Raw genomic sequence first — 20177 nt, 5'->3', positions numbered from 1 at the left:
GACTCTTTCAGTCAATCTAAGAATGAATTACACTACCGTTCAAAAGTTTGGGGTCACCCAGACAATTTTGTGTTTTCCATGAAAAAAATGAATAGAAACTATAGTCAAGACATTTTTCTGGCCATTTTGAGCATTTAATCGACCCCACAAATGTGATGCTCCAGAAACTCAATCTGCTCAAAGGAAGGTCAGTTTTATAGCTTCTCTAAAGAGCTCAACTGTTTTCAGCTGTGCTAACATGATTGTACAAGGGTTTTCTAATCATCCATTAGCCTTCTGAGGCAATGAGCAAACACATTGTACCATTAGAACACTGGAGTGAGAGTTGCTGGAAATGGGCCTCTATACACCTATGGAGATATTGCACCAAAAACCAGACATTAAGGCCCTGTCCACACGGCAACGGATTCAGGTGAATCTGATAAAATTGTTTATCATTTCGGCCTGGCGTCCACACGGCACCGGCGTTTTGGGTGCCCCAAAACGAAATCTTTTGAAAACGGGTTCCAGAGTGAAAAAATCTGGCAACGGCGCCATTGCGAAGTCGTCTGGATGGAGTAGAACAGATTTGTTTACGATGACGTCACAACCACATGACTGTCAGTGCTTCACGCCGGGTAGAAGTGTAACGAACTCGATGCAAGTTGTCAACAAAGCCTATAACTTGGTTCATGAAACGCGCTTACAAAATATTTTCACTGTGAATATTTATTGTGTAATGGTGCAAAGTGAGAGAGCGAGAGAGAGAGAGAGAATAGCCCTTAGGGCAGAGTCTTTAGTCCAAACACTGCGGAAGCAGTACCAAACCGTGCACCGCCCGTGCGCTTTCCAAAAACAAAAACAATCCCGCCAGCAAACATAGGAAAAAAAAAAGGAGCGATCTCACCTCTTCAGATGTTGGTTTAAGTCCGACAATACATTCCTCAAAAAGGGCGTAGAAGAACAAAGTAATCCATCAACGTGTAGCATTCAATTTATTCCGGACCATTAAAGAATTCTGGAGGATATCAGAATGTTGGCATACCGGCTTCCATCTACCCCCATTCATTCCTCTTTCCGCGTCTTTCATTTTACGCTACTGATTAATAATCAAAACTTTATGTGGCTGATGCTACAGAAGAAGGGGTTTATGCACATGCGTCTACTTCTTCTATTGTTCTGGTGTCTCCGATGGGACCGTCTTACAGCGCACGTAGAGGTGTGGCATGTGTATTGCATCGTTTTCAGCAAGCATTGCGTTGCCATATGAACCTGAAATTTTACTGATCCGTTGCCCATGTGGACGCGATATTTAAAAAAAAAAAATCTCGTTGCTGTTGTCGTGTGGATGTAGCCTTAGTAGAATTTAGCTAGAATAGTCATTTACCACATTATCAATGTATAGAGTGGATTTCTGATTAGTTTAAAGTGATCTTCATTGAAAAGAACAGTGCTTTTCTTTCAAAAATAAGGACATTTCAAAGTGACCCCAAACTTTTGAACGGTAGTGTATATTGAAACACGATGGTGTTTAAATGTGAAATTGAGGTAGAATTGGGGCATCAAGAAACCTTGGACTTGATGTTGGAAGGAAAATAATTTTATTTCATTTATTTATCATATTTTGACAAGATAAACAGCAGGAACAGTAACTAGTGCTCATGAGGCGTCACAGGGAAAATGCTCTCTGCCATCTTCAACATACAGTGTCTTGCAAAAGTATTCATCACACCAAAGAGAACACATATGCAACAAAGACACCAATGATAACACTGAAGGAGCTGCAAAGATCCACAACGGAGATGGGAGTATCTGTCCATAGGACCACTTTAAGCCGTACACTCCACAGAGCGGGGCTTTATGGAAGAGTGGCCAGAAAAAAGTCATTGCTTAAGAAAACATGTTTGGAGTTTGCCCAACAGCATGTGGCAGACTCCCCAAACACATGGAAGAAGATTCTCTGGTCAAATGAGACTAAAATTGATCTTTTTGGCCATCATGGGAAATACCATGTGTGGCGCAAACCCAACACCCTGAGACACCATTCCTACAGTGAAGCATGGTGGTGGCAGCATCATGCTGTGGGGATATTTTTCATCTGCAGGGACAGGAAAGCTGGTCAGGACTGAAGGAAAGATGGATGGCACTAAATACAGGACAATTCTGGAGGAAAACCTGTTTGAGTCAGCCAGAGATTTGAGACTGGGACGAAGTTTCACATTCCAGCAGGACAATGACCCTAAACATACTGCGAAAGCTACACTGGAGTGGTTTAAAGGGAAACATTTAAATGTCTTGGAATGGCCTAGTCAAAGCCCAGACCTCAATCCTATTGAGAATCTGTGGCATAACTTGAAGATTGCTGTACACCAATGCAACCCATCTAACTTGAAGGAGTTGGAGCAGTTTTGCCTTGAGGAATGGGCAAAAATCCCAGTGGCTAGATGTGCTAAGGCATGCTGTGTAAATCAAATGGTGCTAACCCCCCAAAAATCCATTTTAATTCCAGCTTGTAATGCGACAAAACAGGACAAACACCAAGGGGGATGAATAGTTTTGCAAGACACTGTACATAAGCTCAACTGGTCTTGGGACAGGCCACAAATCAAATAATAAAATAAAAAGAACAATGAGCGATAAGGAATTACGCATCGTTATAATTACAGTTGCAATATGATGTTAGAACGCCTGAGTGTGTCAGATCATTCAAGGAATCGATTCTTTTGGCACCCAAACAGTTCACTGCCATTTTTTTGAGGATTAATGTATGAATTTGTGTGTGTGTGTGTGTGTGTGTGTAGATGGCGCTCCTTTGTCCTGGTGGCTGGCGCGTGGTGGTGAAAGAAGGACGTATTGGGGAGGTTTACTTCCTGGTGTTCAGCATTGTGCCTGCAGTCTGGAGGAAAACTGCATCGACATGAACTTCTTCTGTAATTGCGACGCTGACCGATACTCATGGTAACCAAGCAAATAGTGCATGATAATGTGCGATAATGTTGTTCTAACAGTACATTTGCTTATGTAGTTGTTTCTGAAGCAATTGGGGCCTTAAAGAAAGCATAGTTTAACCCATTACTGTCATTACTGTCACTGCTCACAGGGAAAACGATACCGGGCTCCTGTCCTATAAAGACGACTTACCAGTGAGCGGAATCGTAATAGGAGACACACACCGAGCGAGATCTGAGGCAGTCTTCAGTGTTGGACCCCTACAATGCTCTGGTGACAGTAGGTGATCTTCTTTCCCCATTTTTTTTTTTTTTCTAAACGTAAGCCTGTGGATTAGACATTGAATCTTTTGCACCTAATTAAATCCAGCTGTGCCTCAAAGACCCAAATCTTCTGAGAGTCCTCATCCTTTCTGTCAGGGTCTCTTTGGAATGCAGCATCTTTTTATGACGAGGCTTCGTACCTGCTCTTCCCTGCTTCACAAATGGAGCTGTCCTTCGACATCTCCTTCTACTTCAAGACCGGCTCGCCCTCAGGAGTCTTTGTTGAAAACGTCGGCTCACGAGACTTCATCAGAGTCGAGCTGAGCTGTGAGTGTCTGATCAATCTGCCTTTTTAATCCGCTCGGCGCATGTTCATCAGTAATGCAAAATGCACTTAATCATGCAGCGCGACAGTATAATACTTCTCAAGGATGCATACATATCAGTCGGGATGGGGATTAGCGTGTCTCTCGGTCTATAAGACACCTGATTCAACTTGATAATCAGCCGAGGAAATGATTTGGGGTTTGATAAAGCAGAGAAAACACAAAACGTGCAGTAAACACAGAGCCATACGGAGTGGAATGATATCAAGACAAACAGGAGTGTTGTATTATCAGTGCGACGATGCACTTCAGCATGCCCTCTAATTTCGAGAGCTGTGGTATCAGTTTTCCCAGCACTTGGGTAGATATCATGCCCAGATCTACAGATCTATGAACATTCTCGTCAAGGTTTGGATTTTAGAAAGTCAATCAATATGCAATAAAAGACAATGAAAGTATGTGTTATAAACTCCAACTCCAGCTTGGTGCTAGAAGGATATCTTTCTCTAAAACATCTGTCTACAGACTGTCCAGTTTATAGTGCAAAGCCATCACCACTAGGTGTGTAACAAGTCACTCAAATCATGGTTCAATTCACGATATTGGGTTCACAATTCAATTTTCCTATGATTTTTTTAATATTTGAAATTAATAAAATTGTATGATGAAAAAAGTAATAATTATTCTAATTAATAATGAAAGCTAGACTGCCTTTCATATTTTTCAAGTTTGGGTCATAAAAATAATTTTCCCAACACCCAATTATTTTTGTTTAATGGAACAAAAGCTACCGAATTCGAATCACAGACTTCAATTTTATTTTTTTAATAGAACAATTCATGAATTTAGATTCACGTGGTGCTAAATTCTCCGCTATTTTTTCCTGCTTCACCATGACCCAATTCAAGATACTACATCATGCATCACATGGTGGGTTTTCCCCGTTCGCGCAAGGCATTGTGGGATACAAATTTGAAACAGGAGAGAAAAATGGAGGACGTGAGTGTGCAAATGAAACGCAAAAGACCGACTACAGTAACGGAAAGCGAGAAGAAAAGACGTTCTGTTATATACGAAGGAAAGGAAACGCAGGACCAAACTAATAAATATCGGTGGTCAGCGAGCACCTCGGTGTGATCAGCTGTTCGTTTAGCGACAGAATGATGGAACTGTCAGTGCATGGTCAAGTTCAACCTGCGTATGCGCATACGGACTTCCTCTCTCTGCTTGACTGGGCGAAGCCACAGAATGACCTGTTCTTGTTTTTTTTTTTTGGAGATATTACGGAAATAAACATATATCACAATGACCAAATTTCAGAGGGAACTAACTTTTATAAAATCGAAAGGCCATCTATCTTTAATTTAATAAATAACAATGATTTTCCGATTCTTTATCGATATAAATTGTAATTAAAAATTGTAACTTAACATTTTTCTAATCTAAAAAAACAACAACTTTTGTTTCATGTTCTTTATAACCAACAATAATTATTCACCCATATATGTAAAGGTTGGAGTAAAATATAATAGTCTATGAACTAAAATATTCCTTTTATTAAAAATGAAAAGGAAAATCACATATAGTCTTGTTTTAATAAACAGTTATAAAGGTTTGTACTACCTCCGTTTGCTTCTCTTTTCTTTATCTTTCAGCAGTGTGTAAAAACAGAGCTCCGATTTCTTGTCGAATCTATTTGTAGTCAATCACACAACAGCTCTTTCCCATTTTAGTTCTATTTTTTTGTGTGTGTGTGTGTGTGTTTTCACTGCATTAGAGTGGCATTACTTCCACCTAGGGTGAAGTCACATGCACTCCTGTTATTGTACATTATTCCTCTTCTGTCTAAACAATTACAGCGAGGAAAAACGAAGAGATGACACAGCCTGATAATAATCGCAATTCATTTTTTTTATTCTATCAATTCTAATCATCATAGATTTGTACTGCAATTTATCATCTCACAGTATATTGTTACATGCCTCGTCAGCAGAGTTATCCTGTCCAACATGACCTACTATTCCGTATCTGGTTTTGGGTTTCAGGTCTAAACTAGGTACAGTATGTCATTTTTTTTTTATTAAATATAAAACCTAATATGAAGTCAGCCCCTGGAAACACTGAAAGAAATACACAGAGGTAGAAATGTCAGCATTGTCAGCATAGTATGTGAATTATGCCTCTGGTAGTTCCTCAACCTCAGCGACATTACTCTCCATCAGCATGAAGATAATGGTTTCTTTTGAGGGTTTAGTTGATTGCACGGTATTTCCCAAAATAGAAACCAACTCGTAGCCCGATTTAACAGGCAGTTACTAAGGATGAATGAATGTGTGTGGTGACTCATGTTCACATTAATGAATGTGGTCTTTCTTTTTTTCCCACGAGCTTCTCGCATGAGTTATTTGTTGTGTCCCACAGGATCCCAATCTAAGGCAGAAAGCCGCCTCTAATCTCAAGCATTTCTGGCAAGCTTTCTTAAAATAAAATAAGAAAAATAACATTGTACCTCCTATGTATATTTGTATTTATTTAGAATAGCTATATTATTAGTTGTACATAATCTAAATAATGTATCCAGTTACATCCTGATTACTTCTACTACATCGATGGTGTTAGTGTCTTGCAAAAGTATTCATCCCCCATTGGTGTTTGTCCTGTTTTGTCGCGTTATAAGTTGGAATTAAAATGGATATTTGGAGGGTTAGCACTGTTTGATTTACACAACATGCCTACAACTTTAAAGGTGCAATTATTATTTTTTTTTATTTTTAATTTTTAATTGTGACACAAACCTATGCACACTCCAGAGTCCGTGTACTTTTTCGTTCATTCATTATTCTATTTTGGAATGAAAGATGAAATTTAAAAAAGGGTGCAGCTTGGTGTTTTATTTAAAACAATACAAGCAGAAATGGCTCTGTTTTGTTTTCGAAATGTATTGCCATCATCAAATAGTAGTATTAGAAAAGTGGACAACATTTCTGATCGTTTTCTTATTTTGTAATATTCATTTATTCCTTTATTGAATTTCATTTGACTGATCCTATATTTCACCCGGAAGTAAATTACACCGCCTGGCTCGCGATCACTCATGTCTCACTTACAACACACGACGATGACAATAGATCGACCTCCAGCGAGTTCATGGATCATGGATGCTATGCAGTACATGCTCTTCAAAGGCCCTAAACGGGTGAATCTACGTGAAGAAGACATGTCAACACACAAAATTAGTCGGAATATGCCTCCAAAGACGCCATGTCATGCGGATGAGAATAAACAAACCATAACGCTCTCAACCCGCCCACAAGCTTAGGCTTCCAGGTCACCCAAAACCTAAGTTCTAAATAAACTAAAACGCAATTCAGAACGGCATTTTTCAAAATTGCTTTTTCCCTTTTTCTGCTGTTCAGTGACTCATTTTCAATAACTAAAAATACATCAAAACATGGCTCTGGATTCCATTTCACAAGTCATACACAAGTGTAAAAATTCATAAACGAGTCCTTTTTCATTTCTCATGTGACTTCCAAAATAGAATAATGAATGAACGAAAAAGTACACGGACCCTCCAGGTTTCTGTTTTTTCATCTTAATTATTGTTTGCGGGCGGCACGGTGGTGTAGTGGTTAGCGCTGTTGCCTCACAGCAAGAAAGTCCGGGTTCGAGCCCTGTGGCCGGTGAGGGCCTTTCTGTGTGGAGTTTGCATGTTCTCCCCGTGTCCGCGTGGGTTTCCTCCGGGTGCTCCGGTTTCCCCCACAGTCCAAAGACATGCAGGTTAGGTTAACTGGTGACTCTAAATTGACCGTAGGTGTGAATGTGAGTGTGAATGGTTGTCTGTGTCTATGTGTCAGCCCTGTGATGACCTGGCGACTTGTCCAGGGTGTACCCCGCCTTTCGCCCGTAGTCAGCTGGGATAGGCTCCAGCTTGCCTGCGACCCTGTAGAAGGATAAAGCGGCTAGAGATAATGAGATGAGATTATTGTTTGTGTCACAATAAAAAACAATTTTCACCTTTAAAGTAGTAGACATGTTGTATAAATCAAATGGTGCTAACCCTCCAAAAATCCATTTTAATTCCAGCTTGTAATGCGACAAAACAGGACAAACACCAAGGGGGATGAATATTTTTGCAAGACACTGTATTTGTACTAAACAAGCTGATGTCAATGTCTCAGTAATGACTTAGAAGTTGATTCTAGTCACATTTCCTGTTTATCCTCCTGCCTCTTGTGCAGACTTGCACCATTTGCAAGATCCCAAGCATGTGATTTTTTTCTGTCTATTTTCTTTCACACTGTTTATTTTACAAATAATGGAGATCTCAGTCCATCTAAATCTCAGTCTGTCACCATGTGCTGAAGCATTTTTGTTCGAAATTTTGCTGGATCTTCTGTATGAATCGATGTTTTCTTCCTCAGCTCCTTCAGTCGCTACCTTCTCGTTTGATGCGGGCTACGGGCCGACCGTGCTAAACGTTAAATCTCCGGTGCCGTTGAACGATCGCCAGTGGCACTGGGTCCGAGCTGAGAGGAATGTAAAGGAGGCATCGCTGCAGGTGGACCAGCTGCCGCTGCGCTTCCTGGAGCCTCCAGCACACACACACATACGCCTGCAACTCAACAACCAGCTCTTCGTGGGTAAGACAGCTAGAGATTTAAAACGGATCAGAGAGACATGGTGTATTTTTTCAGGAGCTGGATACTTTTGTTGTTCAACATGAAGCACTATTAGTCATATAACAGACAGTGCCTTTCATGATTATTGACCCCCCGTAAAGATGAATAAAAAGGGTTTGAAAAAATCCACCTTTCGGTGAAGTCGCTTCATCTCACACTGAAAAAATGAGAAAATTCCAACCCTTAATTGAAATAAATTTATTCCGAGAAAGACAAATCCCTGCATTTAATACTTTGTATAATCTCCTTTGCTAATAAAACAGCCCTGAGTCTCTCGTGTAGCATTTTATAAGGTTGGAGATACAGAGCAGGGCATCTGAGACCATTCCTCTTTACACAATCTCTCCAGATCATCCAGGGTCTTCGGCCCCCTCTTGTGCTCTCTTCTTCAGCTCACCCACAGGTTTTCATTGGGGTTCAGGTCAGGGGACTGAGATGGTCAGGGCAGAAGCTTGATTCTGTGCTCAGTGAACCATTTTTATGTTGATTTGGACTTATGCTTCGGATTATTGTCCTGCTGGAAGATCCAATGACGACCCAGTTTTAGTTTCCTGGCAGAGGCAGCCAGATTCTGATTTAAAATGTTCTGGTATTTCCTGGAGTCAATGATGCCATGGACCCTAATAAGGTTTCCAGGCTCTTTGGAGGAAAAACAGCCCCAAAACATCACAGAACTTCCACCATATTGTACAGTTAGGATCAGGTTCTTTTCATTATAGCCATCCTTTTTACACCAAACCCACCTTGAGTGTTTATTGCCAAAAAGCTCCATTTTTGTAACATCAGACCACTGAATACAGTTGCAGTCAAAGTTGGAGTAGCATTTCACAAACTTCAGGTGCTTAAAGTGCCATTCCACCATTGGATGTTTTTTTTTTGGCATAAAATACAATATATTTTATGACAACATGACTAGACACAGAAATCTTTTAGCTTCAAAATGATATATCAAACATAATTTTTTGACAACGACAAGTATATTAATTTTGCGACCAAAGTCACCTACCCTTTTAATTTCCGCGCGGTAGTGAAACGTCAGCTATAAAACTGACCTTCCTTTGAGCAGATTGAGTTTCTGGAGCATCACATTTGTGGGGTCGATTAAATGCTCAAAATGGCCAGAAAAATGTCTTGACTATATTTTCTATTCATTTTACAACTTATGGTGGTAAATAAAAGTGTGACTTTTCATGGAAAACACAAAATTGTCTGGGTGACCCCAAACTTTTGAACGGTAGTGTACATGCACGCATTTTTGTGATAAATCCATATTCTACTGAGCGCATTTCCCACATTAATCAATACAAAGTGTCTGCATCTTTCAGTTCTTTTAAATCAAGGCTGAATACTTTCTTCTTTGCCGCTGCCTTTTATTCAATAAAATTTGAGGCTTTTGATTTGATTTCTTTCAGTGCGACCGCAATGCATGATGGGATATATTGCTTTGGTTAGTGACCATCGGTTGTACGCTACTTTTCGTGATGCATTGTGGGATACTTTGAGTGCACTATATAGGGTGTAAATAATCCTCACTAGGGTTTCGGACAACACTACAAAATGGCTTCCTCACTATATAGTGCCCTGTGTTAGTGAGTAGGGAGCGATTTCGGACACAGGGAGGGTAAGGGAATTTGACCTGTGTGTCAGCTCATATTTGTTCCCCGGTTAATCAGGAAGTCATGGATTACAGTGTGAAAGTTCCTACCCACTCCAATCAACTCAAACATGTACAATTTAAATGGGAAACATGCTTCAGTTGCATTGTGTTCACTATCATTTCCAGGGGTGCCAGTGTTTTGACTGAAAATATATTTCTTGATGAGGGATTTGTTTTTTTTCTCGGAATAAATTTATTTCAATTAAAGGTTGGATTTTTCTCATTTTTTCCGTGTGAGATGATGCGACTTTACCAAAAGGTGGATTTTTTTTCTCACCGTTCTTACTAATCTGTATGAGGCGCCTTGTGTGATGCATTTCGTAAAGCGACGTGTTTCTCATTCTTCAGTCTGTATTGTCTTTGCTCTCACAGACCTAGTGGTCATAAAGGTCATTGGGAAAAAAAAAAGAGATAACAGTGCATGTCTTCTACAGTATTGGAAATACTTAGCGTTAATACCAGGTCGTTTGCTTTGTTATAGGAAGAACAGCTTCCAGACAGAGAGGCTTTCTGGGCTGCATGCGAGCGCTTAATGTAAACGGCGTGAACTTTGACCTGGACGAGCGAGCCAAGGCAACCCCGGGTGTGAGCTCGGGCTGTGCGGGTCACTGCAGCAGCTCTGCAGGTGTTTGCCACAACCGGGGCAGGTGTGTGGAGAAGAGCACCGGCTACGTGTGTGACTGCACACACTCCGCATATGGAGGGCCATCCTGCAAGGAAGGTATCGCAACAGTATTTATCAAAACAGACAAGAGGCTGTGATCTGAGAAAGGGAAAAATGAAAAAAATAAATACTTAGGTACAAAAGTATTTTGTTAGGAGCTTATTAGGCTAAAACACTTGCACACTTGTCCAATTATCTACTATTTAGTGTCAGTGAGTGGATTCCCAGTTCTAAGTGCTTCCTCCTTAATGAACATTGCAGGAATAATCTGATGAAAAATTCAGAGCTCTACTTTTACAAGACTGTAAACACTAAAATATGGTAATTAACGTTGCCCATTAATGAGCAACACATGCCGCTACATTCATCTCTCAGACGTGATGAAACGACGGTGCAACATCGCTCCGTCAGGTGTTCATTGTCATTTATATAAGCAATTTGTGTAATATTTAATGCCTTGGATAACGCTAGGGTATAAATTGCACCCTGAACTGCAGAATTGGCTCTTGCGAGGTTTTCTGATGTCATATCGGATTGCATTGATGCTTCAAAATATGCAGGGAAAAGCTGTCGTGGTCTGCTGAGTGAGAATTTTCCCCTGCGATTATTTGAAATTCAAAACAAAACACTTTCCTTTCACATCTTTCAAGTCAATAAAGGCCTGGCCTCCCATCACAATAATGCAATTAGGCAATATTGACTCGTCTTAACCTCGTTACACATCTGGAGTTGATGGTCCTTGTTCCTCGCGGCTGGGCTCGTGTGGGTGGAAAAGTCTTCCGCTGGTCTTTAAACAGAGCTTATTTCAATTATTATGAAATGGGTATGGAACATGGAACATAAAATATTCATAGATACCAGACGTCGATGCAAATTCAGAAGAAATTCAAGTGGAAAAGGCGTGCTTATATTTAAAAAAAAAAAAAAAGTCCTTTCACCCTGGCCTTGCACAACTCTGCCGTGATCTGCATGCAAATCAAGCGCTCTGAGAGTTGATCAAAACCTGAGACGATAAGACATGAAAGCAAAGCTCCTATTCTTTGGCTCGTCTTTGTGCAAGTCCATTACTCATCTTGCGAGCTATTATAATCATGCACACTATTCTGTGCTTGGGAGGAAGATGGAAGAAAAAAAAAATCAATCCAGCCAAGATATCCTACATAAATATATGCCACTGCTGGTTGATCCAGACTTCTCCTATATAACACACTATGCATGGCATAATTTCCCAGTTAAATAAAAGGACACGGGTTCCATCAGAGACAATGCAGCTTGAGTGCTTTTCATATAAATGCTCATCTTGATGTGTGCTGAAGAACTGTCATGTTTCTGTCGCTGCAGCCATCAGTAATCCAACACTCATCTATTTCTGACTGACTGGGAATATGCTGGACAGTGTGAAATCATAGACGCGATTTATAACTGACAGTTGTGTAAATAGATCACAGAATGTCAGAAATACCCATTTGAGGAGATCTGTAAAAAGTAGCATCGTCTTTTTTTATTTTTTTCGCCCTCCTCATTTTGTTGCATTACAGCTTCACGTTCAGTGGGTTCAATTCATTCTTATTGTTAAGCTCACTGGGAAAAAAAAATAAAGTAGTCCATCATGGAAACGCATAAGCAAGTTCACGTCTTGCTCGACACAATTTATACAAACATTCAAACTCTTTACTCTGTGCTTTTTATTTTTGTTTTGATAAAGAAAATATCCAGACTGGGCGGCACGATGGTGTAGTGGTTAGCGCTGTCGCCTCACAGCAAGAAGGTTCTGAGTTCAAGCCCCATGGCCGGCGAGGGCCTTTCTGTGTGGAGTTTGCATGTTCTCCCCGTGTCCGTGTGGGTTTCCTCCGGGTGCTCCGGTTTCCCCCACAGTCCAAAGACATGCAGGTTAGGTTAACTGGTGACTCTAAATTGACCGTAGATGTGAATGGTTGTTTGTCTCTATGTGTCAGCCCTGTGATGACTTGTCCAGGGTGTACCCCACCTCTTGGCCATAGTCAGCTGGGATAGGCTCCAGCTTGCCCGCTACCCTGCACAGGATAAGTGGTTATGGATAATGGATGGAGTATCCAGACTTCCGGCACATTGAGATTTGTGGATATTCTCTAGTGTCTCTTTGGAGAACCTCTCAAGCCTGATCAGTTTGTTTGAGGATCATTGCAGGGAGGGCTGTTCTCTATTTTCAGGTCTCTCTAGAGCAGAGATGTCGACAATCGCCAGCGACCGGTGGTTTTCTCCGCCTACACAGACGATCTGCACCGGCTACTCGATCCCAGAACTTGCCTTTCAATGTTCAAGCGATTTATATCATCTCCGCTGCCCATAATTTGCTGCAAATCCAATTATTCTATCATGAAATTGTCTTCGATTTGGGTTGAGCATGACCGGAAGCGACGCCATATTTGTTTATCTATTCTCGCACTCTGATTGGCTGAGCCGGACCACGTGACCATACCGTAGCAGACGACGGGAAAGATGCAGTTGGTTCTTGCAGACGATTTCACTCAGTTTTCACAAAATATTTTAGAAAATGTAATGTAATAATGTCATGCACCAAATAAGCTCACCATGTAGTTATGTTGCAGAGCCAGGCAGTGTACAACAGAGGGGAACTGAGAAACCCAAGCACACGTACATCTGGAGGGAAATTTCACACATATTTTGCAAGTATTTTACAGGGAAATGTTTAATAACTTGTTAGCTGAGAATGCACCAGAAAATATGTAAATTTCTAAATTTTCACGGGGGGCATGCCCCCAGAGTCCCCTAGCATTACCGCGCAAATTCCAGAGCTTCCTACTGCTTTTTTTTTTTTTTTTAGCCAGCTACTAAAGATTTTCTGGAGAACCCTGCTCTAGAGATATTCAATCAGGTTCAGATCCATGCCAGCCCTGCCTTATTTTGTGTTTGAGATCCTTGTGATGTTAGAGGGTGAACCTTCGCACCAGTCTGAGGTCCTGAGAGCTCTTCAGCAGGTTTTCCTCAAGGATGTCACTGTACTTTGATTCATTGATCTTTCTTGCCCTTTTCTCAATTCTGGCATGCCTTCCAGTCCTGCTACTAAAAAAAAAAAAATAGTGGTGCTTGGTTTTCCCCAGTTGTAATTCTTGGTATTCAGTTCATTGTGGCCAAACAATCTTGGTGCTTTTTGCCAAACGTTCACCCAAGTGAGATATTGGTGTGCTTTTGAGTCAGGAGAGGCTTCTACATGGTCAGTCGGCCACAAAAAAACTTGATTATGTTCTTCTCATGATTGGGTTCTTCCATCTTGAGTTCCATTTGGAGTTCTTGGTCACTTCCATGGTTCTCAGCCCTTTGACTGAGCTCCAGTTCTAGGACGGGTTTAAAAGTCTTTCATTAAATAAACTAGAAGGGCAGTTGATATAGAGCATACCTCCACCAAGCCACATATACGGATTTGCATCAGAATTTAATCAGTTGTTCCTTGACCCATGGTCCACCTTTCCACCAAATTTCATCCAAATCTGTTCACTACTTTTTGAGTAACGTTGGGAACAGACAAAAAGATCTTGGATCTGAATACATATCTGGATCCTGGATCCACATACATATGCAGATTTGTATCAACATTTAATCAATTGTTCCTTGACCCCTGACCCATCTTTCTTTCAAATTTAATCAAAATCCGTTCACTACTTTTTGAGTTACATTGAGAACAGACAAAAAAAAAAAAAAAACACTCCAGGATCCGCGTACATATCTGGATCCTGGATCCACATACATATCCGGATTTACACCAAAATCTAAAGAATTGTTTCTTGACCCATGGCCCACCTTTCCACCAAATTACATCAAAATCCATTTATTACTTTTTGAGTTATGTTGGGAACAGGCAAACAAACAGAGACAAAAACATAACCTCCTTCAATAAAGTTGGTCGAAGTAACAAAGCTGGTGGAGGTAATGATGGAAGGCATGTTGTTTCTGTCGGAGCTTAGGACACAGTCTTGTCTCTCAGGTCTGTGGTCAATGGCTATTGTTTTTCTAATCAAGGTTTTGACAATGATTAAAGAAAACAGGATGCACCTGAGTGCACCTCAATTTCAAGTCTCAGAGTAAAAGTTCTGAATGCTTCTGTAAAAGTGCTATTTCAGTTCTACTGTATCTCTCCTGCAACCCACACTTATTTCCACTGCTGCTCCAGCTAGTCTTTGTTTTAGGAGCTGTGGCTTGACAGTAAATGCCACTAAATGCCCAGGTCTTAGAGAAGAAAAAAAAAATCCCATAAAGTGGACAGATTTCCAAACCTGAGATATGGTTCTCCATTTGAATACAAATCTATCTGCTAAGAAATCTGCTTTTTTTTCTCTCCCCCTCTAGAGGTATCGGTGTCCTTCGAGAAGGGTTCCTCAGTGACATACACATTCCAAGAGCCTTTCTCCGTCATACAAAACAGAACGGCGCAGGTTTCCTCCTCGTCCTCTGCATACAGCAAGTCCAGAGACAACATGGCGCTCAGCTTCCTCACCACACAGAGTCCTGCTATGCTCCTCACCGTCAACACCTTCACCCAGCAGTACGTAGCGGTTATCCTCGCCCGCAACGGTAAGTGGAATAAACGTTAGTGGTCGAAGAGAAACGTTGTCGCTCTAGAATAGTATCTAACATTTTAAGAAGCTCAACAATTTAGCACCGGCTCTGTCACACAATAACCGTGAGACAATGCTAATGAAAGAAAGATCGCATGTCATCACCTATAGTGTGTTGGACATTCGGCTCAGGGTTGAGAACAATTAGCCCATGAAAGGTTTATAACTTTCATATTGATATTGTCTTTCACTAATTAGACAGGTGCCATGAGGCCATTGACTTCTTGAGTGTGCACTGTAATCATGAGCTATTCAAAATGTCAGCTCAGGCAGCCTTGCGGTTAAAACAGTCTCTTTGTAAACGAGTGCAGCCTCACAGCTGAACCCATTAAATGTGATTTACGTTGCGTTCAAGTGCCCCACTGAAGCTTAAATTTCCCATTTGCCTAAACGCCATGACAAGGTGACTGTTGATTCGCGTTGCTGGAGGACAGCGTTTTGATGTGCTTTCCTGTCATGAACTCTCCCTACTGGTGCTAACATCCATGACACATATGGTAACAGACACTGGTATGAAGACATTTTTAAGGGCACGCATTTTGAAGCTGGATTTGAAGCTTTCACATAGCCGAGATACAGCCAGTTGATCCTCACTGGTCCTTTTTTTTCTTCTTTTGTCTCAGCGTTATTTATATTCCCTGGGTAGCACAAGAAATGCTCCATTAGTCATCGCGATATGAAAAAGAGATAGGAGATTGTGAGATGATATCAGTAGGCCTACTGCAGCTAATAGCCTGTATCGTTGTATGAAGTTGGATGGAACTGGATGTAAATATTCCTGAGAGAAGCAAAAGTTTGAGAACATGCATGTAGTCACAGGAATGGAAAATGGAAGGATGGACTCAAAACAAGGGTCTTCAAGTCAGCAGAGCCTCATATACTCATATACATACTCATATATTAGTGCACAGAAAGCAAGGAATGGGAGAGGTCCAGAAAGAAAACCTGGCAAAAACTAGTCACTGTTTTATTTAGACTGGCATTAAAGCTAGACGGCCTTTCGGTTTCATAAAATCGGTGAAATTTAATTCCGTCTGAAATTTGCTCATTGTGATATACAGTGGTGCTTGAAAGTTTGTGAACCCTTTAGAATTTTCTATGTTTCTGCATAAATATGACCTAAAACATCATCAGATTTTCACACAAGTCCTAAAAGTAGATAAAGAGAACCCAGTTAAACAAATGAGACAAAAATATTGAACTTAATAATTTATTTATTGAGGAAAATGATCCAATATTACATATCTATGAGTGGCAAAAGTATGTGAACCTCTAGGATTAGCAGTTAATTTGAAGGTGAAATTCGTCAGGTGTTTTCAATCAATGGGATGACAATCAGGTGTGAGTGGGCACCCTGTTTTATTTAAAGAACAGGGATCTATCAAAGTCTGATCTTCACAACACATGTTTGTGGAAGTGTATCATGGCATGAACAAAGGAGATTTCTGAGGACCTCAGAAAAAGTGTTGTTGATGCTCATCAGGCTGGAAAAGGTTACAAAACCATCTCTAAAGAGTTTGGACTCCACCAATCCACAGTCAGACAGATTGTGTACAAATGGAGGAAATTCAAGACCATTGTTACCCTCCCCAGGAGTGATCGACCAACAAAAATCATTCCAAGAACAAGGCGTGTAATAGTCGGCGAGGCCACAAAGGACCCCCGGGTAACTTCTAAGCAACTGAAGGCCTCTCTCACATTGGCTAATGTTAATGTTCATGAGTCCACCATCAGGAAAACACTGAACAACAATGGTGTGCATGGCAGGGTTGCAAAGAGAAAGCCACTGCTCTCCAAAAAGAACATTGCTGTCCATCTGTAGTTTGCTAAAAATCATGTGGACAAGCCAGAAGGCTATTGGAAAAATGTTTTGTGGACAGATGAGACCAAAATATAACTTTCTGGTTTAAATGAGAAGCGTTATGTTTGGAGAAAGGAAAACACTGCATTCTAGCATAAGAACCTTATCCCATCTGTGAAACATGGTGGTGGTAGTATCATGGTTTGGGCCTGTTTTGCTGCATCTGGGCCAGGACAGCTTGCCATCACAGCTTGCCACGTCTTTTCTTCTCGTTTTCCATTACTGTAGTCGGTTTTTCACGTTTCATTCACACACTCACATCCTCCGTCTTTCTCTCCTGTTTCAAATTTGTATCCCACAATGCCTTGCACGAACGGGGAAAGCCCACCGTGTGATTGCAGAAGCGGAGCCAAGGGGTGGCCAGTGGTGGCCAAGGCCACCCTAAATTAACCTCTGGCCACCCCTCCGGCAACATTTTTGCGGAACTATGTCTGTATGCAGTGATTCCCATACGGAAGCAGCGCATTCTTAAACCAGTAGTTCTCCACCCAAACAGTAGGTGGCGGTAATACACTCAACTTGAATATCAACCACCACCAACACAACTACAGAAGAAGAACAAGTAGCTGTCTATAGATGACTTGCAACCCCGCGATCAAAACGTGCTGCGTCATGAGCGTCCGCCATGATGGTGGATATCCAAAGCAACTAGGATGGCAGCTGCTGAAAACATGTCTGTAAACAATGCTGAATTTTCTCTGTATTACCACGATTTGAACGATCGAGCGAAGATAGATATGTGTGGTTTTGACCCATATTATTTAAAAAAGTCAGGCTTTTCTGAAGATACCGTAAGACGCTTCTACCGACCATCGAGTACGAATACAGGTCATTTCGTCCAAAGCCTTTTTCATACGCACTATCAGTTATTTTATATTTCAGGTATTTGTTTGTTCGAAAAAAGGAGGAATTCTCAATGGGATTTGACCAAAGCAAAACACATTTTTGTAAAGCAAATGAGTGCCATAGTATGGATCATATTAAATCTTTAGGTGCCGAGCAGCACTCTTGGGGGAGGCTTCATTTGCGAATCCCGGGCCGAGGCGTGGTCCTACCGACCTGAGATCGTGCTCTTTCCAAGGGGGAGGCTTAGTGGGAGGTGCCTGTAAAGTTTGGGTCACTGTGAGCGCCGTTGGCTGAGTTATTCATTTTTAAAGCCGTCTGGATCATGTTAAATCTTTAGGCGCAGATCAGCGCTCTCGCGGTGGCTTTGTTTGCGAATCCCAGGCCGAGGTGCGGTCCTACCTACCCGAGACTATGCTCTTTCCAAGTGGGAGGTGCCTGTAAAATTTGGCTTTGCTGTGAGCTCCGTTGGCCGAGTTATTCATTTTTAAAGCTGTCTGGATCATATTAAATCTTTAGGCACGGAGCAGCGCTCTCAAGGGGCTTTCATTTGTGAACACAGGAAGACTTGAAATAATTGATAGTGCATCTAAAAAAGGCTTTGGACGAAATGGTCATTGGACACAGTGTCCTGATCCCCTTGTCTCCTCTCCGTACTAAGCCTCAGAGTTTCCTCTTTCCGAATCACGGACGGAATTCTAAAAAATGCCACGGTCACAAGTATAAGTACCTATAAGTACCTTCTCTTAGCGTCATCACCAATTAAAAAGGTACAATTTTCACAACTGTTTAAGTGTTTTTTATTTTTGTTTTTTTATCAGCTTAGTAATACATTAAAAAACTTATTATGCAGGTCTTCATGATGTAATTCTGCATGGCAGTCACTGCCTGCCCAAATTAATGAATGAGTGACCAAGAAACACCACTAGACCTACAGCGACTTGCCACACAGAAAAATAACAAGAAGATATCAGTTTCTGTGCCACCCTGTGTGAACAATGGTCTCAGTCTGGCCACCCCTAGAAAATTGTATGGCTCCACCACTGTGTGATGCATGACGTACAGTGGTGCTTGAAAGTTTGTGAACCTTTTAGAATTTTCTATATTTCTGTATAAATATGACCTAAAACATCATCAGATTTTCACACAAGTCCTAAAAGTAGATAAAGAGAACCCAGTTAAACAAATGAGACAAAAATATTGAACTTAATTTATTTATTGAGGAAAATGATCCAATATTACATATCTGTGAGTGGCAAAAGTATGTGAACCTCTAGGATTAGCAGTTAATTTGAAGCTGAAATTAGAGTCAGGCGTTTTCAATCAATGGGATGACAATCAGGTGTGAGTGGGCAGCCTGTTTTATTTAAAGAACAGGGATCTATCAAAATCTGATCTTCACAACACATGTTTGTGGAAGTGTATCATGGCATGAACAAAGGAGGTTTCTGAGGACCTCAGAAAAAGCATTGTTGATGCTCATCAGGCTGGAAAAGGTTACAAAACCATCTCTAAAGAGTTTGGACTCCACCAATCCACAGTCAGACAGATTGTGTACAAATGGAGGAAATTCAAGACCATTGTTACCCTCCCCAGGAGTGGTCGACCAACAAAGATCACTCCAAGAGCAAGGCGTGTAATAGTTGGTCACAAAGGACCCCAGGGTAATGTCTAAGCAACTGAAGGCCTCTCTCACATTGGCTAATGTTAATGTTCATGAGTCCACCATCAGGTGAACACTGAACAACAATGGTGTGTCTGACAGGGTTGCAAGGAGAAAGCCACTGCTCTCCAAAAAGAACATTGCTGCTCATCTGCAGTTTGCTAAAGATCATGTGGACAAGCCAGAAGGCTATTGGAAAAATGTTTTGTGGATGGATGAGACCAAAATATAACTTTCTGGTTTAAATGAGAAGCGTTATGTTTGGAGAAAGGAAAACACTGCATTCCAGCATAAGAACCTTATCCCATCTGTGAAACATGGTGGTGGTAGTATCATGGTTTGGGCCCGTTTTGCTGCATCTGGGCCAGGACGGCTTGCCATCATTGATGGAGCAATGAATTCTGAATTATACCAGCGAATTCTAAAGGAAAATGTCAGGACGTCTGTCCATGAACCGAATCTCAAGAGAAGGTGGATCATGCAGCAAGACAACGACCCTAAGCACACAAGTCGTTCTACCAAAGAATGGTTAAAGAAGAATAAAATTCATGTTTTGGAATGGCCAAGTCAAAGTTCTGACCTTAATCCAATCGAAATGTTGTGGAAGGACCTGAAGCGAACAGTTCATGTGAGGAAACCCACCAACATCCCAGAGTTGAAGCTGTTCTGTATGGAGG

At 41.2% G+C, this 20177-nt stretch overlaps 1 protein-coding gene across 1 annotated transcript in view; it reads left to right on the top strand.

The window, feature by feature from the left end:
* cntnap5a (contactin associated protein family member 5a) overlaps positions 1-20177 on the top strand; it is a 207715-nt gene that overhangs the window by 164895 nt on the left and 22643 nt on the right. The window contains exons 12-17 of the mRNA XM_060929196.1: positions 2781-2937; positions 3080-3207; positions 3348-3518; positions 7942-8160; positions 10338-10577; positions 14865-15089. Coding sequence (XP_060785179.1) covers positions 2781-2937; positions 3080-3207; positions 3348-3518; positions 7942-8160; positions 10338-10577; positions 14865-15089 — 1140 coding nt within the window. The remainder of the gene's footprint in view (positions 1-2780; positions 2938-3079; positions 3208-3347; positions 3519-7941; positions 8161-10337; positions 10578-14864; positions 15090-20177) is intronic.

This window comes from Neoarius graeffei, chromosome 9 (genome assembly GCF_027579695.1).
Source record: "Neoarius graeffei isolate fNeoGra1 chromosome 9, fNeoGra1.pri, whole genome shotgun sequence".
NCBI lineage: Eukaryota > Metazoa > Chordata > Actinopteri > Siluriformes > Ariidae > Neoarius > Neoarius graeffei.
This window is presented reverse-complemented; position numbering and strand designations above follow the sequence as displayed.